We start from the raw sequence: 21,692 nt of genomic DNA, 5'->3' as shown, positions 1-21,692 counted from the left end.
TCACGAACACTAATGTGTTTGTCTGCGTGGCCATCTTCCGCAGCAGCTGTTAAAATCAGTTATTATTGGTTTTTCAGCCTTAAGATAACTGATATTTAACTAAAGAGAATCTTACATCAGACGGCTTTCGCTATTATTTATAAAGCATCTTCTGTGGTTATTCTGCAAACTGGATACATACGTATGTATATTTTTCCTTGCTTTAGTTTAAAAACAGCGTTTTGTTTATAAATTTGGAGTAAAAAACGCTTACGGTGTTCCAGCTTCTTGTTTACAGGTTCTCAAAACCAGTGCTTACTCCGTTTTTGTTAGCAGGGGTTGAGGTCGAAAGACTTTATTTCATATACACACTTGGCAGTTTTTTCTTTCTGCACTTTTTCTTGCGCTGAGTAAGAACACACACAACTACGGTTCGATCTGTGAAAGAGAGTTGAAGTGTAAATAATGTAAGTGCAGCGCAAAAAATTTGCAAAAAGGAAAAAAAAACTGCCAAGTGTGTATGTGAAAGAGGGAATAAACAGTGGTTTGGTGAATGTGTAAACATGACACAGGAATACCGTAAGTAATTTGCACTCCAACTTTATAAACAAAACGCTATTTTTAATCTAAAACAACCAAAAATCTAGGAACGTATGTATCCAACTTGCAGAATAAGCACAGAAGATTCCGGATAAATGAAAGCGAAAAGCATTTGGTGTAAAATTCTCTTTGATTAAATTTTAGTAAGATCAGGACTGAAAGATAAAAAATAACTGATTTTACCGAACTGTGAATGATATTATCACTCTCTAGATATCCGATAGGTCCACATGAGGTTAAGGTACACTGTCCACATACCTAGTCAAGTGAAGATAATAAATGCTTAAGTCGTACATTTGTAAACAATTAGGCGCATACGTGACTGTATAGCTTTACAGTCCCTCTGCGTTCTGTAATTTGGCGAAACCTCGCATCGGTATCTTGAACAGTTCAGGAAATTCACGGGTTCTTCCAATTCATCCTGATCAAACGGTCAATTTCAGACGAGATGCGAGGACGGTACTGGTACGTTATCTCGCTGAACACAAGAGACTCGATAGCCGGTGAGTGGGTGTGCTGTGACGGAGTAAGGAATCTGCTCCAGCTGCTCCCTGGTGGAGCCGTGTCGGATGCGGAGCCGGCGCAGCACGGCAGCCAGCGCAACCCGCATCTCCAGGTCGGCGAAGCGCGCGCCCACGCACTTGCGAGGTCCTGTGCCAAACGGCAGGTAGCTGCCCGGCTGCCTGGTGGTGGCGCTGCCTCCGGGCAGGAAGCGGCCGGGGTCGAACAGGTCGGGCTCAGGGAACAGGTCTGGCTGGCGGTGCATCAGCAGGAACGACACGAGCACACAGCAGCCCCTCGGCGCCAAGTAGCGACCGTCGCACAGCGACGTGTCCTCCGTCACCAGGTGCGCGATGTTGGGGGCTGTCGGAAACAGCCGCAGCGATTCCTGCAACAGCCGTACACACACGTGTGAACCGCACTGTGTTGTAAGGAATTTCCTGAAAAGATCTTGTACAGGACACTGAAGTCCTGCACACAATACATGTGCAATAACTGATCTTATTCGTGTAAATCATTTGTCGAAACCACATCAGTGCTACACGTGTACAGAACGTGGGCAAAATACACTCCTGGAAATGGAAAAAAGAACACATTGACACCGGTGTGTCAGACCCACCATACTTGCTCCGGACACTGCGAGAGGGCTGTACAAGCAATGATCACACGCACGGCACAGCGGACACACCAGGAACCGCGGTGTTGGCCGTCGAATGGCGCTAGCTGCGCAGCATTTGTGCACCGCCGCCGTCAGTGTCAGCCAGTTTGCCGTGGCATACGGAGCTCCATCGGAGTCTTTAACACTGGTAGCATGCCGCGACAGCGTGGACGTGAACCGTATGTGCAGTTGACGGACTTTAAGCGAGGGCGTATAGTGGGCATTCGGGAGGCCGGGTGGACGTACCGCCGAATTGCTCAACACGTGATGCGTGAGGTCTCCACAGTACATCGATGTTGTCGCCAGTGGTCGGCGGAAGGTGCACGTGCCCGTCGACCTGGGACCGGACCGCAGCGACGCATGGATGCACACCGAGACCGTAGGATCCTACGCAGTGCCGTAGGGGACCGCACCGCCACTTCCCAGCAAATTAGGGACACTGTTGCTCCTGGGGTATCGGCGAGGACCATTCGCAACCGTCTCCATGAAGCTGGGCTACGGTCCCGCACACCGTTAGGCCGTCTTCCACTCACGCCCCAACATCGTGCAGCCCGCCTCCAGTGGTGTCGCGACAGGCGTGAATGGAGGGACGAATGGAGACGTGTCGTCTTCAGCGATGAGAGTCGCTTCTGCCTTGGTGCCAATGATGGTCGTATGCGTGTTTGGCGCCGTGCAGGTGAGCGCCACAATCAGGACTGCATACGACCGAGGCACACAGGGCCAACACCCGACATCATGGTGTGAGGAGCGATCTCCTACACTGGCCGTACACCTCTGGTGATCGTCGAGTGGACACTGAATAGTGCACGGTACATCGAAACCGTCATCGAACCCATCATTCTACCATTCCTAGACCGGCAAGGGAACTTGCTGTTCCAACAGGACAATGCACGTTCGCATGTATCCCGTGCCACCCAACGTGCTCTAGAAGGTGTAAGTCAACTACCCTGGCCAGCAAGATCTCCGGATCTGTCCCCCATTGAGCATGTTTGGGACTGGATGAAGCGTCGTCTCACGCGGTCTGCACGTCCAGCACGAACGCTGGTCCAACTGAGGCGCCAGGTGGAAATGGCATGGCAAGCCGTTCCACAGGACTACATCCAGCATCTCTACGATCATCTCCATGGGAGAATAGCAGCCTGCATTGCTGCGAAAGGTGGATATACACTGTACTAGTGGCGACATTGTGCATGCTCTGTTGCCTGTGTCTATGTGCCTGTGGTTCTGTCAGTGTGATCATGTGATGTATCTGACCCCAGGAATGTGTCAATAAAGTTTCCCCTTCCTGGGACAATGAATTCACGGTGTTCTTATTTCAATTTCCAGGAGTGTATATGGAAACACCCAGACACTACTATGGCTTATACGATGTAGGGAAACATCTTGAAGTCGTCTCAGAATGGATCAATACAGGTCCTTTATGGTTTCCAAGGGCATCATATACCACTCTTCCTGTGAAATAGGGGCCACTTCAGGTAATGATGATCGAGGTGGATAGTGACCATACACCCTCCTCTCCAAAGCAGTTCACAAAGGCTCGACAACATTGAAATATGGTGACTGTGCTGGCTAGGTCAGATGTTACCATTAATCCTCGTGCTCATGAAACCAGTCCTGAACGATGGCAGCTTCGTGAACACAGGCCCTACAGACTTGGTGCAACACTTCACCTTTGAGGAACAAGCGTTCTGCCATAGGATGGACCTGATACGCCAAAGTGGTGACATAACACGTGGCAATAATGCGACCTTGCAGAGTAGCCATGAAGCCCATTGCATACCACAGTACAGCTGCCCAAACCATCACTGAACCCAGGAAATGTTTTACTTCTGAGGTGTATACTTGGCCATAAATGTTTAAACAGCATGAAACAAGACCCATCCGACCAAATTATTTTCTTCCAGCACCCCATAGTGCAGATTTTATAGGTTTGGCCCCACGTTTTCCTGTGAAGGGTATCTGCAACAGTGATGAGTAGTACAGTACAGGTGCCCAAACCATCACTGAACCCCACAAACCTTTCACTTCTGAGGTGCACATATGGCCAGAAAGCTTTAAACAGTATTAAAAGACCCATCCAACCAAATTATTTTCTTACAGCACCCCATAGTCCAGATTTCATAGGTTTGGCCCCACGTTTTCCTGTTGAGGGTATCTGTATCAGTGATGAGTGGTTTCGGAACTCCAGCTCACCCTACAATTCCCTACTTATGGAGCTTCCTCCATGCTGTTTTGGCACTGACAGGGTTAGCCACTCTGACGATCCACTCTGCAGTGACTTTTGCAGCTGTCATCCCTCTATTATTCTTCAATGACAGTTTGTCACGATCACTCAACCCACACTTTTGTCCATGTTGTGACATAGCGGATCATGATTTTCTGCTTTCCCTGTACACAGTGTGAATCTTCCATAAGGTACCTCCTGCAACACCAGACACCTCGGCTCCCTTGATTATGGGTGCACCCACCATGCGGGCATCAATAATTTGCTCACCTTCCAATTCAGTTAGCACTGATACATCTGACTGACAGCTACACACAAACTGTTCTTACCACGACTGACAGTTGCAAATGTTGAGGACATTGCATACATGGCGTTCATACCCAAATTCTGCCGTTTAGTCTATAGGCCTCTACGTTTATGCTGAAGCATACATTTTCGTGGTGTTTCCAGGTTTTCATTCAAACACTGCATATTGTGATTAGTACACTGAGGTACGAATTAGTCTTGTAACGCACTTGTAGGTTTGAAGAGGAGAAAATTTCACGTTTAAATTAAATATTGGTGGTACCTCTATAGACTGCATAACAAACACAAAATTTGTAGCAATGCATATTGATTCTCAGTTTAAGTAATTTTAGCATACAAAGATATTGCCCTTGCAAACTGAATGTGATCAGTGTGTGGTAGCCAATGTTGTTTAGTTACATACTCTGCATATGTGCACTCGCTTCTTAGCTTTGGAATACTTTTCTTGGGCACTGGGGTGCAAAATGTGAACAAATCTCTCAAGAACAGAAATGGGCCATAAGAGTAAACTTGTAGTCGACCTCATTACAGAGATATATTTCAAAACATTGGGAATTTTAAATACACCATGTGAGTAAGTTTGCCAATCAGTCATGCACATCAAAAGTAACATTGATCATTACTATCTATGGTACAAGTTCTGCAAGATTTGGACTGAATTTACATTTACCAAAGAAAGAAAGTAAATAAAACTCAAAACAGCATTTCGTACCAAGAAATTAAAGAAATTACTAAAACAAATGTATTTAAAAAGGCAGTCAGAAGTATCTTCACAATTAAGTCATATTTCATAAAAAGTGTCTATTAAGCAAAACATTCTATCATACTATACATTGAAGGATTACGTATCTTACATGGAGTAACTGTTTGGTAAAAAAATGTTGTTGTTGTTGTTGTTGTTGTGGTCTTCAGTCCTGAGACTGGTTTGATGCAGCTCTCCATGCTAATCTATTCTGTGCAAGCTCCTTCATCTCCCAGTACGTATTGCAACCTACATCCTTCTGAATCTGCTTAGTAGTACAAATAAATACTACAAATCATCCATCATTTCACATAACACTTTCACACTATGTTTTTCCTTCTTTTTTATCTTTTCTGGAAGAACTTAGTCCCAAAGCTAAGCAATGTATACACTAAAACTTCGTTTCCTTTCTGAACTCAACATCTCACTGTTAATAGAGGCATGCTGACTCAGTCTTCTAGACTAGCAAATAAGAAGTTGAAGAATACAGAATGGAAACCAAACACTGTCGCTATGGCCTTGACATCGACTAACGGCGTCTGTAGTGTCACATTATGAAAAAACATGTGTATAATGTGTGTAGCGTATGGTGTGACTGGGGACCAGAAATCAATGAACGGTGCAGAACTATACTTTGATAATATTGTAATGATCTAATAGTGAAAGTTTTCCAGACAAGAAAAGAAAAATCAGCTAAATATGAATATTAGTTGTAAGCCTTTAACAATGTAAGCCGCTTTCGTCAGTACATTAAGAGGTCATACGAGTCGAAAAACCACTGATTGGGAATAGGAGGTAAAAAGCGATGCAGTGACGTCCCATATGTGAGCAAACAGCTCCAGGTGCAGTACATAGAAGCCCTGAAACGTCAAGTAAGCCAGATTTCCAGCGAGCAGCGGAGTTCCACACTGGCAAGAGTTCCAGATCGAGTGGCCTCGGATGTCAAACAGCTTGCAGCAAATTCTACATAATAACATGAATAGAGAATATAATTATCTGACAGCAATTTCAAGGTCATTTTTTCCAGTAATTAAGCTGATAAAAGGATCTCTTGTCCAAACTACTGTTGCTCCACAATTACTAATTATTTACCTATAATAATCAGTTGCTTTCTTCATTAATACACAGAAAGTAAGTGTTATCGAGAGCCAGTTGCTGCAAAAAAGGTTAGTATACCTTCTGTGTTGTTCATGCCAAACTAAGTCTACCTTACTTGATGAATTGCGGAAGTGCTTGGTATCTTATCTGCAAAACATAATCTCAGTATCAAGTATGGACAATCCCAATAGTTAACTTTCTTCATGAAAGTGCTAGTATTTCGTACAACTTTGCGTAATTAGGTTGGCGATCGTTTCTTTTTAGGTAATTATAGTTTATCGGAATAAAGCGCCGGCCGTTGTGGCAGAGCGGTTCTAGGCCCTTCAGTCTGTAACTGTGCGACCGCTACAGTCGCAAGTTCGAATCTTGCCTCGGGCATGGATGTGTGTGATGTCCTTAGGTTAGTTAGGTTTAAGTATTTCTAAGTTCTAGGGGACTGATGACCTCAGATGTTAAGTCCCATAGTGCTCGGAGCCATTTGAACCATTTTTGAACTAATAAAGCACTGGTTCGATTCTCGTTTGTTCTGCTATTAGTGCCGTTCAACAGAAATCTACAGAGAAACAAAATCAGTCGTATACCTTCCCATTACGCACGATGATGGTCAAATAAGTATCCTTTCACAGGATTAACATTGTTGGTGACTGGTAGTTCAGTAGTAGCTGGTGGTGTTACACGAGTCCTTAGTCTAACATCCGGGACATTCTGTACTATCTCCAGTGTCAGAGAATTGATAACTCTTAGCGTGGCCCCGTCGTAGTTTCACTTCTGTACATAGCCGCTCGGGAAGGTGGAGGCTCCAACTTTCATTTGGCTAACCTCATTTAGGATTTTCATGGATTCCCTAAATTACTTCAGACAAATGCTGGTGAGGATCCTACTATAAGGACACAGCAGACTATATTTCCGGTCCATGCCGGACCAGGCCTGTAAGTATGTAATGTCTGTATCCATGAATCACGTTATTTTTGTTGTTTGTAAATTTTAATATGAATCCTTGTAAAAGTGATACAGGATAAACGAAACTACTACTAATGCTAATACGATGATACTGTGTATTACACTGATAATTTTTTATCACACAGTGACGATACCTCATTTAAACTGTAGGTCGTAGGTTGTGTTCCAAAAATGAACAGCATAGAGACAGAAGTGATGACACTTTCTTCAGGACCTGACCATCATTTTGCAGGACAATGCACAAGCACGTATAGTGCAAGCTGTTACTGATTTTTTCGTCTGATGGGGTTGCTAAGTGCTATACCCACCCACTGCACACCCCTGACTTAAGCCCTCGTGAGTTCTAATTGTTAATTAAACATACAAAACTTTTTTTCGGGATTTTCTTTAGCTTTCTATTCTTTTTCTTTTGTTCATATGAGCATTTCTAATTGTGATTGTTTAACATTCTACTGTGATTTTTAAATGTAAAGATGTAATTGTGATTATTTCGTTTATCAATGGATAAATATGTTTCTTGCTTTGAGCCTGTGGTAAAGTTTCTAAAGTTCTCTTTTGGAATATTATTAATTGTGAAAAATGCAGTCAATAATATTGATAAGGGTTTATGTATTTTACGATAACGATATAACATCTATAGGCAGGGGACAGCGATAGTGTTATCGAGTTGAAAGGTTGGTGCGTAGTAGAGGGGATGGTGGATGGGGTGTCTGTGAAGCGTGCGCGGGAAAAATAGTACTGTGTTCCATGAAAAGCATACGTAATTTTATGGACAGTGATACTGAACTATCAGATTGTTAATTCTCTTTACCACTGCGGTATGAAATGCCATCGCCAGCGAACTTTAAGAGCAAATAAACTGGACTGGGAAAGTGCCGCTAACATTACTTTGTTGTGGTCGACACGAACTGTGCCTTTATTCGAATGAACTTTGCTGGTATTGGTTTTGTGTGCTGGAACTGTTGTATATCACATTCTATCAACCCATGAAAGTGAAGACTAATTAACTGTGCAATATTTATGGCTTTCAGTGACGTTGTCGAAGTTTGAAATGCGAGAACAGATTGGACATTGTTTACGGTGTGCTTCACATACATGAACAATTCTATGAACTGTGTATTTGTGGCTAAGACTACATGAATGTGACGAACTGTGTAATTATGGACGATAGCGTCACGACAGTGCATAAAGTGTAAAAACGAGCGATGCCTACGTCACGTACTTTGAAAGAGAGGACATGTCAACAACGTTCGTATACTGACGTCTTGTGGTTTGTTAATCACCACGGGGTTAATGATACAGCTGTGCCGGAACTTTATTTGCGTTTCGCCGGAGAAGATTAACCAGCGGAACTGCCTGTATCCTGCTCTCACCATCGTAACCAGCCGACATCGTGCTGCCTAACGCAACGCTTCCTATGCAAGAAAAAGTTAATGGATTTCGCTGAACGCTATCCCCTGACCTAGAAACTTTCATTCTCTATTAAAAGTATAAGAATTACAGACTCTGTTTGATTAAATTCTTTGTGTAGTTTGTTTGCTTTCTGCTAACGAAAATAAAATTACAATCAGTGAATTAAAAGTTGCGTGGTAGTCATTGTTGAAACACCAGTAAATATAAATTTCTTCCTCTCATTAGTACTAATTCTCCTTGCATGTCAAAATTATTGTAGTTATTTTATGTAGTTTTATGTATTGTTATGAGACTAGAAATATGACAATAACTAATAAGAGTATTTTATCGCAAAATATGGCTTCGCGCGAAAATTACGGTGACTGCCATAATTGCTTGCGTTCTGACCAATAATGTAAAAGCTGCTATTCCCGTATTGGTGCTTTTCCTGACGTGAGCAGGAATTATAAATGTCAGCTGTCAAATCACATCGTGACTCTTTACCTAGTAATAAAAGTTCTTTGATATTGTATTGCTACGTGTCGTAGCATTAAGAGACACTGGTTATATTCAAAAATGGGTAGATGTGTGGTGAAACCCCCCAGTGTTCATGCGATTGTTAACAGTATTGTGTGTGATTCACGAAATTCTGTCACTTATTCTAATTCCTTTGAAGTTTCGGAGAATATACACACAATTTTGTCGGTTCAGGTTAATTTCAGAGCAGTTTCTCGTGAATATTAGAGTTTTCAGTTCATAAACAAAATGGGATCGTGACCAATTGAGAAGTATAACAAATAGTGTGGTTTTCCAACTAGAATTTTGGATGACTTCGCAGTTCAGATTTTGATAATTATTTTTCCTGTGGGTTGAGGTCATCACAAACTCGATTTCTAAACTGAAGTAAACACTTCACGGCATTCGCTTCAGAACTGCTACAAATTCGCTTGTCAGTAGACGGTGCCGCTCGAACGGTAAACAAAATAGCCACTGCTAAGAGTATCATACGTCTTCCACATCGCTGGCAACTGGTTATACGCAATGCTGGTGGGTACTTTGAAGGTCAGTAAAACTTTGAAACACGTATCTATTTTGTACGAGCTGTAAATAAATAGATGCCCCTATTAAAGTTCCAACCCTCGTACGATTAACATTGATGCAGTAAAGTCTAATTGTCCTCCTAAGTGAGTTAAACTCCTATGTGTTTCTTTAAAAAGACGGGGAAATTAATAAAATATTGTTCACTAAGCTAATTGTGAATGTCTTTTTCTTAGTAAAATGACAGCTAATAGGGATAAAACTTTTTCAGTTATCATTGGTGTCAGTTACTAGGTTGAAGAATTTGGCATCTCTAGTCGTACCAAACTTATCAACTTGTACTCTTGTGCATATTTCCTTAAATTGTAAAGTGGATAGTCCGTCAAAAGACAGTGTGTCGACGGGATTACCCTCTCCTGAAATTCTAAACTTTCAGAAAAAATTAAATAAAACAGAAAGAAAAAGTCACCCAGGACTAGTACGTAAAATGGATTGCAGTCGTGGTGATCCAATCATATGGAACGAATACAATAATAAGAAGGGAGTAAGCCACGGATGTAAAACATGTATCGCGCTATTCAGTCAGAATATAGAGAAAGCACTAAAATAAACCAAGGAGATGTTTGGAAAAGAATGAAAGATCAGGGCAAAGATATAAAAACTTTAGGGTTTGCTGGTAACGGATAAAATGGATCACACTGCCAACCAGTTGCTTGTCAATAGTTTACTTCTTATGAGTAAAGGTTTGAGTAATGACACCTAAAAATAGTATACATTATAGCCAGTACATGGAAAGTTACATGTGCAGCTAAAAGAAACATTAAAATTATATACAGTTGAAATATAAAATAAACTTACCTGTTACAAAATGTGTGAAAAGAGAAATTAAGTCCTAAGGCTTATTCAACGATAAAATGATCCACATAAATGTTATAGCATAACTATAAGACTTGGTCATCAGCAAAAATGATCTGTGTACAGTCTGAGGCTAAATTCTAACGTCTATAAAGTAGGGTGTAATAATCGTCCTTGTTTCAATAAAGGGCAGACAGAACGAACTATCAAATAAAGAGGGCGGTAGCGGTCATAGCTCTACTTATGCTTATGACGAATATCTCTCTACAATGTGTACAATCCCCTATGAATGTGGAAGACGCGGTTCTTCTGCGTAGGGAGGAGAAGGGTTTTAGACTGGACTTGCTGGAGGAACTACCAATTTTTAAGCACAATTTCAGTTATAGGGTTTTTAGTCAATCAATGATCGATTACAGCTTAAAAACAATTTTTTTCGATTGGATTCGGCTTGTTGCTAAATTGACACAGCAGCTATATTGGCTCTTCCGCGCTGTTTCAAGATGTTATTTTTTTCAAAGACGTAATCTGTCATTTTCATACTTTTTCATCAGAATTTGCCTAGGTTTGTATCCTTTTTTGTAATTTTTGTTATGTATTACTGTTTCTGTAACAGTATTTTAATATGCACTGAACAACCAAAGAAACTGGTACACCTGCCTAAAATCGTGTAGGGTCCATTCAAGCACGTAGAAGTGGTGCAGCAGCACGTAGTCTCGACTCTAATGTCTGAAGTAGTGCTGGAGGGAACTGACACCATGAATCCTGCAGGGCTGTCCATAAATCCATAAGAATACGAGGGGGTGGAGATCTCTTCTGAATAGCGCGTTGCAATGCATCACAGATATGCTGAACGTCATTGTCTTGGGAGTTTGGTGGTCAGCGAAAGAGTTTAAACTCAGACGAGCGTTCTTAGAGCCAACCTGCAGAAGTTCTGGACGTGCGCGGTGTCGCATTGTCGTGCTGGAATTGCTCAAGTCCGTCGTAATGCACAATAGACATGAATGGGTGCAAGTGAACAGACAGGATGCTTACGTATATGTCACCTATCAGAGTCGTTTCTAGACGTGTTCGACTGCACACGCTCTGCACCATTACCGAGCCTCCACCAGCTTGAACAGTCCCCTGCTGACATGTAGTGTCTATGGATTTATGAGGTTGTCTCCACATCCGTACACGTCCATCTTCTCGATACAATTTGAAACGAGACTCGTCCGACCAGGCAACATGTTTTCAGTCATCAACAGTCCAATGTCGGTGTTGACGGGCTCAGGTGAGACGTAAAGATTTGTGTCGTGCAGTCATCAAGGATAGACGAGTGAGCCTTCGGCTCCGATAATCCATTTCGCTAATGTTTCGTTGAATAGTTCGCACGCTCACTTTTTTGTTGTTGTTGATGGGCCAGCATTGAAATCTGCAGCAATTTGCAGAACGGTTGCATTTCTGTCACGCTGAACGATTCTCTTCAGTCGTCGTTGGACCCGTTCTTGCAGGATTTTTTTTTCCCGTCCGCAACGCTGTCGGAGATTTGATATTTTACCGGATTCCTGATATTCGCGGTACACTCGTGAAATGGTCATACTTGAAAATCCCCACTTCATCGCTACCTCGGAGATGCTGTGTCCCATCGCTCGTGCGCCGTCTATGACACCACGTTCAAAATCACTTAAATCTTGATAACTTGCCATTGTACCAGCATGGTCGGTTCTAAAAAGTGCCCCAGTCACTTGTTGTCCTATATTGGCGTTGCCGACCGCAGCGCCATATTCTGCCTGTTTACATATCTCTGTATTTCAATATGCATTTCTCTACAGTTTGCTCGGTGCTTCTGTGTAATTTTATTGACATGAAAGGCGAATGCCACCATTTCTTATGTGAGCTCCACCTAGGCGTAAGAATCGTGCTGGCTTGTTGCTTCTGGCCCATTAGTTGTCTGTTTTGTGTATGGTGCACAATGCATTTTTACTGTTGACTAAGCCTCATGACTTCATTTCTCTTTTCACACAATGTGTCACACAACGTTTTATTTTATATTTCCATTGTAATTATGTAATAGGCGTATTTAAACTGTTTTAGCATGTAATTATCTGAACTGTTTCTTATTTAAATTGTTTTGTTAATTAAATTGCATTGTGTATTATTGAGAAAGAGCGGGAAACCGCGCATAGATACATTTTGAGAAAGAGCGGGAAACAGCGCGCAGTAATACATCTGTAATGGTAGCAGGGATTGTCTGCACCAAAAACCATTGTTGGCGGCGAGACCGCACTTTTGTAGCATTGAGCGTTGGAAGCGAGCAGTTGCGAGTAAGATGTGAGACGAGGCAGTCGTAGCTAGCGAGACATGAGAGGAGGTCGCTGTAAGCGAGGTATGAATTAACACTTTGAAAGAAGCGGTGTGCTCGCCAGCCACTCGCTATATGTAGCGCAATGCTAGTTTTTAAGAATTTTTGTAAAGAACTATACCCCTTGTAATTGTTTGTCAAGATCGTTCTCAGAATATAGTTAACTTCTACCAGATTAAATGCATTAAGAATTTTCTATCCCAAAATCATTCACGTAAATGCTTTACGGAATTTATTGTTATCTTAAAAGAAAAGTCTAAACTGAGCTTCAGCTTTTATCAAATCTAAATTAACTTCAACTTAAAGAATTCCAGTCACAAAGTATTATGAAACTCCACCAGCAGCTTATAATTATGTTAAAGAGAAGTAAGTATATTCATTCCACAGTTTGCTGTAGCAGTCAGATGGCGATCCAGTATAAATAATTAAAGGTAAGAATCAGTCTTAATAATTTCAGGTAACGACTGAGGGCCACGGCGACAACACATTTTATGTTTCGTCGTAATAATCAGCAGGTAGTCTTGACAGAGCAGCAGTTAAAAGATTTTAAGAGACGCAGCGTTCAGTCAGCAAGCAAACGTTCATCCAATATTAGACGGGAAGGTTTCACTTGGCGATATCCATTCAGTACGACATTTTAGTGAATCTACTGTGGATATGAATATACTGACTTTGATAATAGTGTGAATAAGTTACTGTTAAGTGGCGCAACGCATATACTAAAGTGTATAACTTTTATTCACAGGTCATCGGCAATTCTGTTTGCTTTATTGATTCGGCGTTGAAAAGTGTTTGTTCAGTGTTGAATCCGCTTTGAACAGTGATATATTTTGTTGCGTGTGATGATTATAGACAATGTCCCGCAGAATAATTACTCGTTCTCAAACTGATAAAACTTTTTGTTGCGTGTGATGATTATAGACAATGTCCCGCAGAATAATTACTCGTTCTCAAACTGATAAAACTGTACAAAATACTGACGAGAGATTCTTTTCTGGAACAGGCAGTAATAATACGTGTGAAAACCCTGATTCTGAAACGTTAGGTGAACAGACATTTAATAACTGTAACAATATGGAAGCGTTTAACGAACAAGTAACTTCAGAAATGCCCACAGACAATGAAACGGTAGTGCAAAATAATTTGGCATTAAATGCAACAGACGGTACACAGTCACAAATTCCGCATAGTAGACATAACAGTTTCAGTAACGAAACCACTACAATGCAGTCAGACAGAGAGACTCCATTAAGCACTGATTTAGATTCAAACGGTACACAGCTACACAACCTGCGTAGCAGATCCAACAGTTCTCATGACCAAAATTCCGAAATTACGGAAAACGTGACGCAGTCACAATCATCTGAGGATGTTCAAATGAACACAGATCTACAGCCTTTAACAACGAATACAAATACACACAGAAGTCAATCCGAAACGGATCCAATAATGGCATTTTTGCTACAAATGAGACAAGACATGAATCAAAACTTTAACAGAGGGTCACAAGAATTAGAAAAAAGGTCACAAGATCTAAAAAACGAAATTAAGGCAGAACACGCACACACAGATCAGAAATTAGACAACATGTACCAAAATCTAAAACACGAAATCAAAGTAGAAATTCAAACAGTCGCTGAAAAATGTTCACAATCAACACAAGAATTACGCGACAAAATTCAAGAAATATCCGATAACCAAGCAACATTTGCAGTTAGTATACGGGAAACAATGACAGAAAACTTTGCTAAACAAAACGCTCAGATTGATGAACGTTTTAACAATCACACAGAAAACTGTTTGATACGTCACCGTAAACTGGTGCGATCGCAGGATAAAGAACGAAAAGAATTACTACAAACAATCACTAAACAGCGTCAGGACGACAAAAAGAAAGTGTTTGCCCAGGGCAAAACATATGTAGACAATCACATACAGTCGATCTCGGAAGAAATCGAAACGGTCAAAGAAACAAATAATCAAATACAAGACAGGCTTACAGAAATCCAAACACAGACAATCGATGTGAAAACTTCTACAGACACTGAAATCCAGACTGTTAAAGATAAATTAACAGAGGACGTTCAGACACTAACTGACAAAATAGAACACTTAGAAATTAACCATGACACAGAAAATTTAAAGGCAGATTTTAAGAAAGTCACCAAAAGCAACCGTAAATTACGAAACGAACTGACAGAAAAGATCAATGAACTCACTACAAGAATAGATCTTTTAGATACTAACAATGACGAGAGATCAGACGACACTGCACCAGTCCCAGTGCAACAGAACTCTAATAGTAATAACACGCCATTGACAAATATACAACAAACTATCACAGATCTAAAATCGCGTAATGATTCATTGCATTAGCAAATAAATTCTCTACAGCAAGAGATAGCGGACGCACAAGAAACCGCCGCACATAATCATTTTCAACAGAACACACACCGTTACGAAATGCCTCAGATCCATAATACATATAATGTTGGTAGACTTCAGAGAGTAAGAGATTTTACCCAGGAAGAAAGACACCCGAATCCATATTCAAGACAATACGACAACACTTACACACACAGACATGACAGTTTTGATCACAAACATTTTCTTTCAGTTAGAAAGTTTAAAACATTTAAAAACGACAGGGCGCAAATACATCCGTTGGATTTTATCCAACAGTTCAGGGGAGCACTTCCACCATCATGGCCAGTACAACATAAGTTAGAATTTATTGTCAGTTTTCTTGAAGGAGAACCAGCACGACGAATGCGACCAATTGCTAGACAATGTTTTTCCGTAGAAGCATTTGAGGAAGCATTTTTATCAGCATATTGGTCTGACACTACACAAAACAGCATCAAAGATCGGCTACTTAGTTTGCCAAACTTTGAAAATTCTACCTTTCCAACAATCACACAATTTTTCGAGTACATGGTGGAACAGAACCAGTACCTCAACGAGCCATACAGTCAATCGGCATTAATACAGCTTTGCATTTCAAAACTGCCCAGAGCTTTGAAAGTGTCATTACTGACAGGGCAACAAAAGGACAATGTATCCGCTTTTAGAGACATCTTACAACTATTAGAAGCACACCAGGCAGACTACGCATTTGTTAACAAAAATTTTTCACGACAGAACGGAAAACAAACAAACTCAGCTACTTTTGAACAAACACGATTTGGTAATAACAATCCGAGTAAACGCTTTCGCAGCGAAAATGACAACGAAAACAGGAGTAATGAAAAACATTATACTGACACGGTAAATTTATATTCAGGACAGCAACAGAATCCGAGACTTAACACGCAACCGAATAGGTCAAATTTCCATATGAATCATCGCTCAGATAATGCGACCGGGGAAGGCCATTACGCGGGTCGACCGCAAAATGAACAAAAACAAACGTTTCTACGGGGTGCAGGTGGGCTGCCGTACAGTCACAGTTATAACGACAGGAGAAAAGAAAACGAACACAGACCGCCGAGGACGTTCCACAATGACAATTTTAACGGAAACTACAACAGGGCCCAACAGCTGCGTTACCGTATGAATGTACCAGACACCAGATTTCATCCACCAGACACTGCTAATAATCAAAACGGCAGAACTGTACAGTTGATAGAACACATACCAAACTCCCAAGCTGAAAATCACATATCGGAAGAATTATGACTAGAGAAAACCTGCAATGAATCTCTTAATGTCGATACTATGAAATCACACAGAGAAAACATAACGACCGAAAATGCCATTACATTTGACGACGTGAGAGACACATTGTTACAGGAAAAACCAATCCTACAGAAAACAATATATCACCCAATAATAGAGATAAATTTACAGTCGCACAATATTTTAGCGATAATTGATTCAGGTTCACCTATGTGCGTAATTAACGAAGACACATTTAACAGATGCAATAGCAATAATGATTACCCAGTATTTCCTTTAAACAGAACGAAGGTCAAGGGAGCTTTTGCAGGAAAAGGCATTGAAGTTAAAAGACAGACACAATTAACATTTGTTTTTGCAGGGGAAACGTTCCACAGTGATTGTTGGATAGTTCCGAATTTAACAACAGACATGATATTAGGAATAAATTTTCTTGTTCAGTACGATGCGAAGATTGACTTCAAATCGTCATACCTCACACTACAAAAGGAAAACAGGGAAGTGATCGTAAGATTTCAAAACACAGTATCCTCCGAAGAACAAAATATGCACAGGATCGAGATTATTACTGATTCTCAAGATAACGATTGTTATATCGCACTATACACGAACACACTTAATAATGACTTGGTAGAGGAACAGGAGTACAATATGTTCGAGACAATTACACGCAAGGTAGACAATAGTGTAGCAAAATGCGACGCAGAACGCACAGAACTTGAAAATATTCTGGTACAACACAAAGCAGTTTTTGCCAATGTTCCAGGAACAATGACAGGATTTATGTACGAATTTCAGGTGAAACCACACGAGACTTTCAAAGCAAAGCATTATCCAATCCCACACATACACACAGAAGCAGTTAAGAAAGAATTACGAGCAATGATCGATCAAGGAATAATAGAACCAGCAGCCAGCCAATATATAAATCCACTACACATTGTTGAAAAGAAGGATGGATCACTACGTTTAGTTTTAGATTCACGTCAAGTTAATAAAACAATCATTACAGAAACCGACCGACCACAGACGTTAGAAGAGTTACTGCAAAAATTTCATGGCACCTCCATTTATACTACACTCGACCTCAAATCAGGGTTTTGGCAAATCCAACTACACCCAAATTGCCGAAAATATACGGCATTCCTTTGCTTTGGGGAATGCTATCAATTTTGTAAACTTCCGTTTGGACTAACGATTGCGTCTGCCGCCTTTATACGAGGCATGAATACTATTCTACCACAAGATCTGAAAAACAAAATTACTACATATGTCGATGACATTTTAATTGCAGCAGAAAACTGGGAACAACACAATCATACTCTTCAACAATTACTGAGTACATTCGAGCAGAATGGTATAACTATAAACTTGCGTAAATCTGAATTTGGTAAAGCATCAATAAAATTTCTAGGGCACATTATCTCACAAACAGGTATCACACCAGACCCTGACAAATTGCAAGCACTGAAAGACATCGACGTGCCAACAAACAAAAAGGAACTTCGGAGCTTTTTAGGTCTTATCAATTATTTTAGAAAATTTATCCACTACAAAGCATTAGACACGCCCTTGCTATACCAGCTTACAAGTAAAAACACACTTTGGTCATGGAATGAAGACATTGAAGCTGAATTCGAGAACTTGAAAGAAGCATTATTAAAAGCACCTTTGTTATCACACCCTGACCCAACACAAAACTTTTCCGTTGCAACAGATAGTTCAACCACAGCACTAGGAGTACATATTTTCCAAGAAATAAAGGAAGAAGATAAGACAGTCGTGAAACACATTGCTTTTGCAAGAAGGATACTTTCTCCAGCAGAGCGCAATTATTCTGTAACAGAATTAGAGACACTATGTGTAATTTACGCTTTTAAGCGATTCCGTCATTTTCTATATGGCCGACATACAACAATATATACCGATCACCGAGCAATCCAGTTTTTATTGTCAGCAAAACTTACGCACGATAGATTAAGCCGCTGGAAATTATACTTACAAGAGTTTGATTTTACCATTATACACATTCCAGGCACGCAGAATACTGTTGCCGACGCATTGTCGAGGTCCATTCACAATAAACGCATGGAGAAAGAAAATACCTTTTGCTACAACAACCATAGTATTATGTATATCAAACAAGTAGCTTTCGAAAACTTTATATCAGCAGCATTACAGGATATAGAGAGAGAACAGCAGAAAGATGAAACACTGAAAGAGATTGTAACGCTTTGGAAAGACAGAAGTAACGCTAAAGTCAGACTTCATTACACTGTACATCAAAATATACTCTTTATTCGATCATACCGAGACGGTAATAATTGGCTTTTATGCATTCCGGAATGGATCGTAAATAAACTGATATGGTATACACATCTAAGTTATGGACACTACGGAGCGAGGAAATGCTTTCTGATTCTGCGACAAAATTGCCACTTTAATAACATGGAAAAACACATAAGAAAAGTAATAGCATCATGCAAGATATGTCAAAAAGCTAAATCATCAACAGTGTCACACATTCCACCATTGTATCCCATCATACCGGTTAAGTTAAGACACATGGCAGCAGTGGATCTTTTCGGTCCAATCCCCAGAACAAATAATGGTTATAGTTATATTTTTGTAGCTGTAGAACTAACATCCAAATTTGTAACATTTTCTCCACTAAGGAAAGCAACAGCAAGAACAGTATCAAGAGCGTTTGTAAGAGATTTTCTATCAGTAGTAGGACGTGTACAGAAGGTTATTTCGGATAACGGTCCGCAGTTTAGGTCAGACGTATGGAAGAAAATGTTAGAAAGTAAGAACATAACACCTATTTACATATCAAGATATCACAGTTCTTCCAACCCATCAGAAAGAATAATGAAAGAGATCGGGAAGTTATGCAGAATTTATTGTCATAAAAGACATACAACATGGGATAAATATATTTTACAGTTTCAAGAAGTGATAAATGCAATACCCAATGAATCTACGATGCTATCACCAACCGTAATACTGACAAATAAAGACCCACCGAACAAAATTACCGAACTAATTACTTTTCCTAAGACGCGTAGGCTTCGACATTGTGAAATAATAGACACAGCATTAGCAAACACTAAAAGAGCTGCAGATCGGCGGAAGAAACAACAGAAGCAGGTAAGTCGACTACAGAAGTACGAGATTGGCGACAAAGTACTGATTCGCACTCATTTTCTTTCCAACAAAGGTAAGCACAGATGCCGTAAATTCGAACTTCTGTATGCAGGCCCTTACAGAGTTCGTAATATTCCACACGCTAATGTAGTGCATGTGGAAACGCTACGTAAGAAGAAATCATTAGGGAATCATCATGTATCCAACGTGAAACATTTCTTGACTTAAATTTTTGCATTTCAGCTGACGAAAGGACGGCGTGACACGTAAGTATGCAACAATGGTAGTTTCAGCGCGCTTCAGTAACAAACAAAGCCGCGACACGCAGCGGGCCGCTAATATTTCACCGTACCTTAAAGAACACAGCAGTACTTAATGATGCTACGCCAGCCAAGACAAATAAAAACACGAGAAACATTTCCTAACTTAAAGAGAACATGCAGACAACGACACGACGTATGAATTTGTGCACTGAGAGCTCATAAATGAAAGAAATTTTTTTTTTTATAACGTGACATAATTACTTAAGAAAATGTCGATTTTTGCAATAGCTAAACTGATAATATAGATCGTTCATTAATCAATTATTTTAGTGGTAACATTAACATGTACTCTTTATTCCAGAATGCAGCATTGTTGTCACACGTCATCAAAATGAAACGTAGTTTTAGTTAGAATAAGGATGTGAATCTTTAGGTCACGCAGATAGCTGACGCTAATTGTCATTACAGAAATTTTATAGGTCATGCCGGGAGCTGACGTGATTTTGCAGCAGTTAATATTATGAAAGTGTTTTATAGGTCATGCCAGGAGCGGACGAGAAGTACCAGAAGATGTTTATTGAAGTCATGCCGTGCACTGACTATAATTAATACTGAATGTTTTATAATAAGTCATGCCGTGCGCTGACGTTAATTAATGCTGAATGTTTATAACAGGTTATGCAGAGAGTTGACACAGATGCAGAAGAAGAATGTGTATGTTATGTTAATATATAAGAAATGTATAATGTTAAGAAATAATTTTGCTAGCATGTGACACATTGCAACACTATGGATGGGGACCACACATTACAATGTCTAACCAGAATAATGTTTACCTTAATTTTCAGCTGCAAAAGAATACTTTAAATAATTTTATGACAGTAATTTTATTGTATATTATGACCTGACATTTGACGACTCATAACTGACGACTACACCCCTGAATGGAAGATAAAATCTTAGGACAGTAAGTCAAGAAATGCATTGTCAACAAAATTTATAATTAATGATGTAAGAAACTAAGATATGTAAATACAGAATAAGTAATAATGTACTTGTCTAGAACAAATCTGTATACTATCAAATACTGAATAAGTAGGAACTTTTATGTCTTTTATATATGGGAATAATTTTCTGGAAGAATTCTTAAATTAAAACTACATATTGTTACAAATTACGACACAACATATTTTGTCATAGGGAAAATTATTTGGTAGTCAAATTATGGTACCAACAATGTCCGTGAACCCATTGCCAAAACAATTTTACCCGTACCTTAATTCCTGTGCATCCCCATGGTTATTGAGCACAGAATCAGTGAATTGTGAAACACGTGACTTCAACCAATGATGTTCTCGACGAGGTGTTTGCATACCTAGATGCACACCACAGCCCGATGTATGTCAATTGGTGCCTGCATACCTAGATACACACCACAGTATGATGTACGAAAATAGGTGTTTGCATACCAAGATGCACACCACCAACCTTAATGGACCATTGGAGATGGAACTTAATCCTGATGTGGCTGCGGCAACTCAGGCTATTCGACGACGTACTTAGTGTTTGGGTACACTAAAACTATGGAGCAAGGCGATGATGGAACCACATGGCGAAACCTGGTGTTGTGCTATGTGAGGGAAAGGAACAGACTTTTGAGTGCATTCACAGACAGTTGCCAGTGCTTTGACCATGCTATCCAATTCCTTTTGTACCTTCCTTAATTGTGGTACTAAGAGATGCCAATTTGAATTAAATGTTTCATAATGTAAACTTTCAATTGCTTCATATGATCTGTATATTGATTTTCACATTTACTCTTATTCTTGTTGTTAAATTTAAGGGAACCAAATTTTACTTGATGTACAATTCCTACTAAAACCCTTTCTATTTACATATTCTCTTTATTA

The 21,692-nt window shown here is 40.2% G+C and overlaps 1 protein-coding gene across 1 annotated transcript in view; it reads right to left on the bottom strand.

Moving 5' to 3' along the window:
* Positions 1–1,018: 1,018 nt before the first annotated feature.
* The window catches only part of LOC126355648 (cytochrome P450 4g15-like), a 154,517-nt gene continuing 133,843 nt past the window's right edge, over positions 1,019–21,692 (bottom strand). The window contains exon 6 of the mRNA XM_050006013.1: positions 1,019–1,468. Coding sequence (XP_049861970.1) covers positions 1,019–1,468 — 450 coding nt within the window. The remainder of the gene's footprint in view (positions 1,469–21,692) is intronic.

The sequence above is a fragment of the Schistocerca gregaria genome, chromosome 3 (genome assembly GCF_023897955.1).
Source record: "Schistocerca gregaria isolate iqSchGreg1 chromosome 3, iqSchGreg1.2, whole genome shotgun sequence".
NCBI classification, from domain to species: domain Eukaryota; kingdom Metazoa; phylum Arthropoda; class Insecta; order Orthoptera; family Acrididae; genus Schistocerca; species Schistocerca gregaria.
The sequence above is the reverse complement of the archived record's forward strand: the minus strand, read 5'-3'. Positions and strand labels throughout refer to the sequence as shown.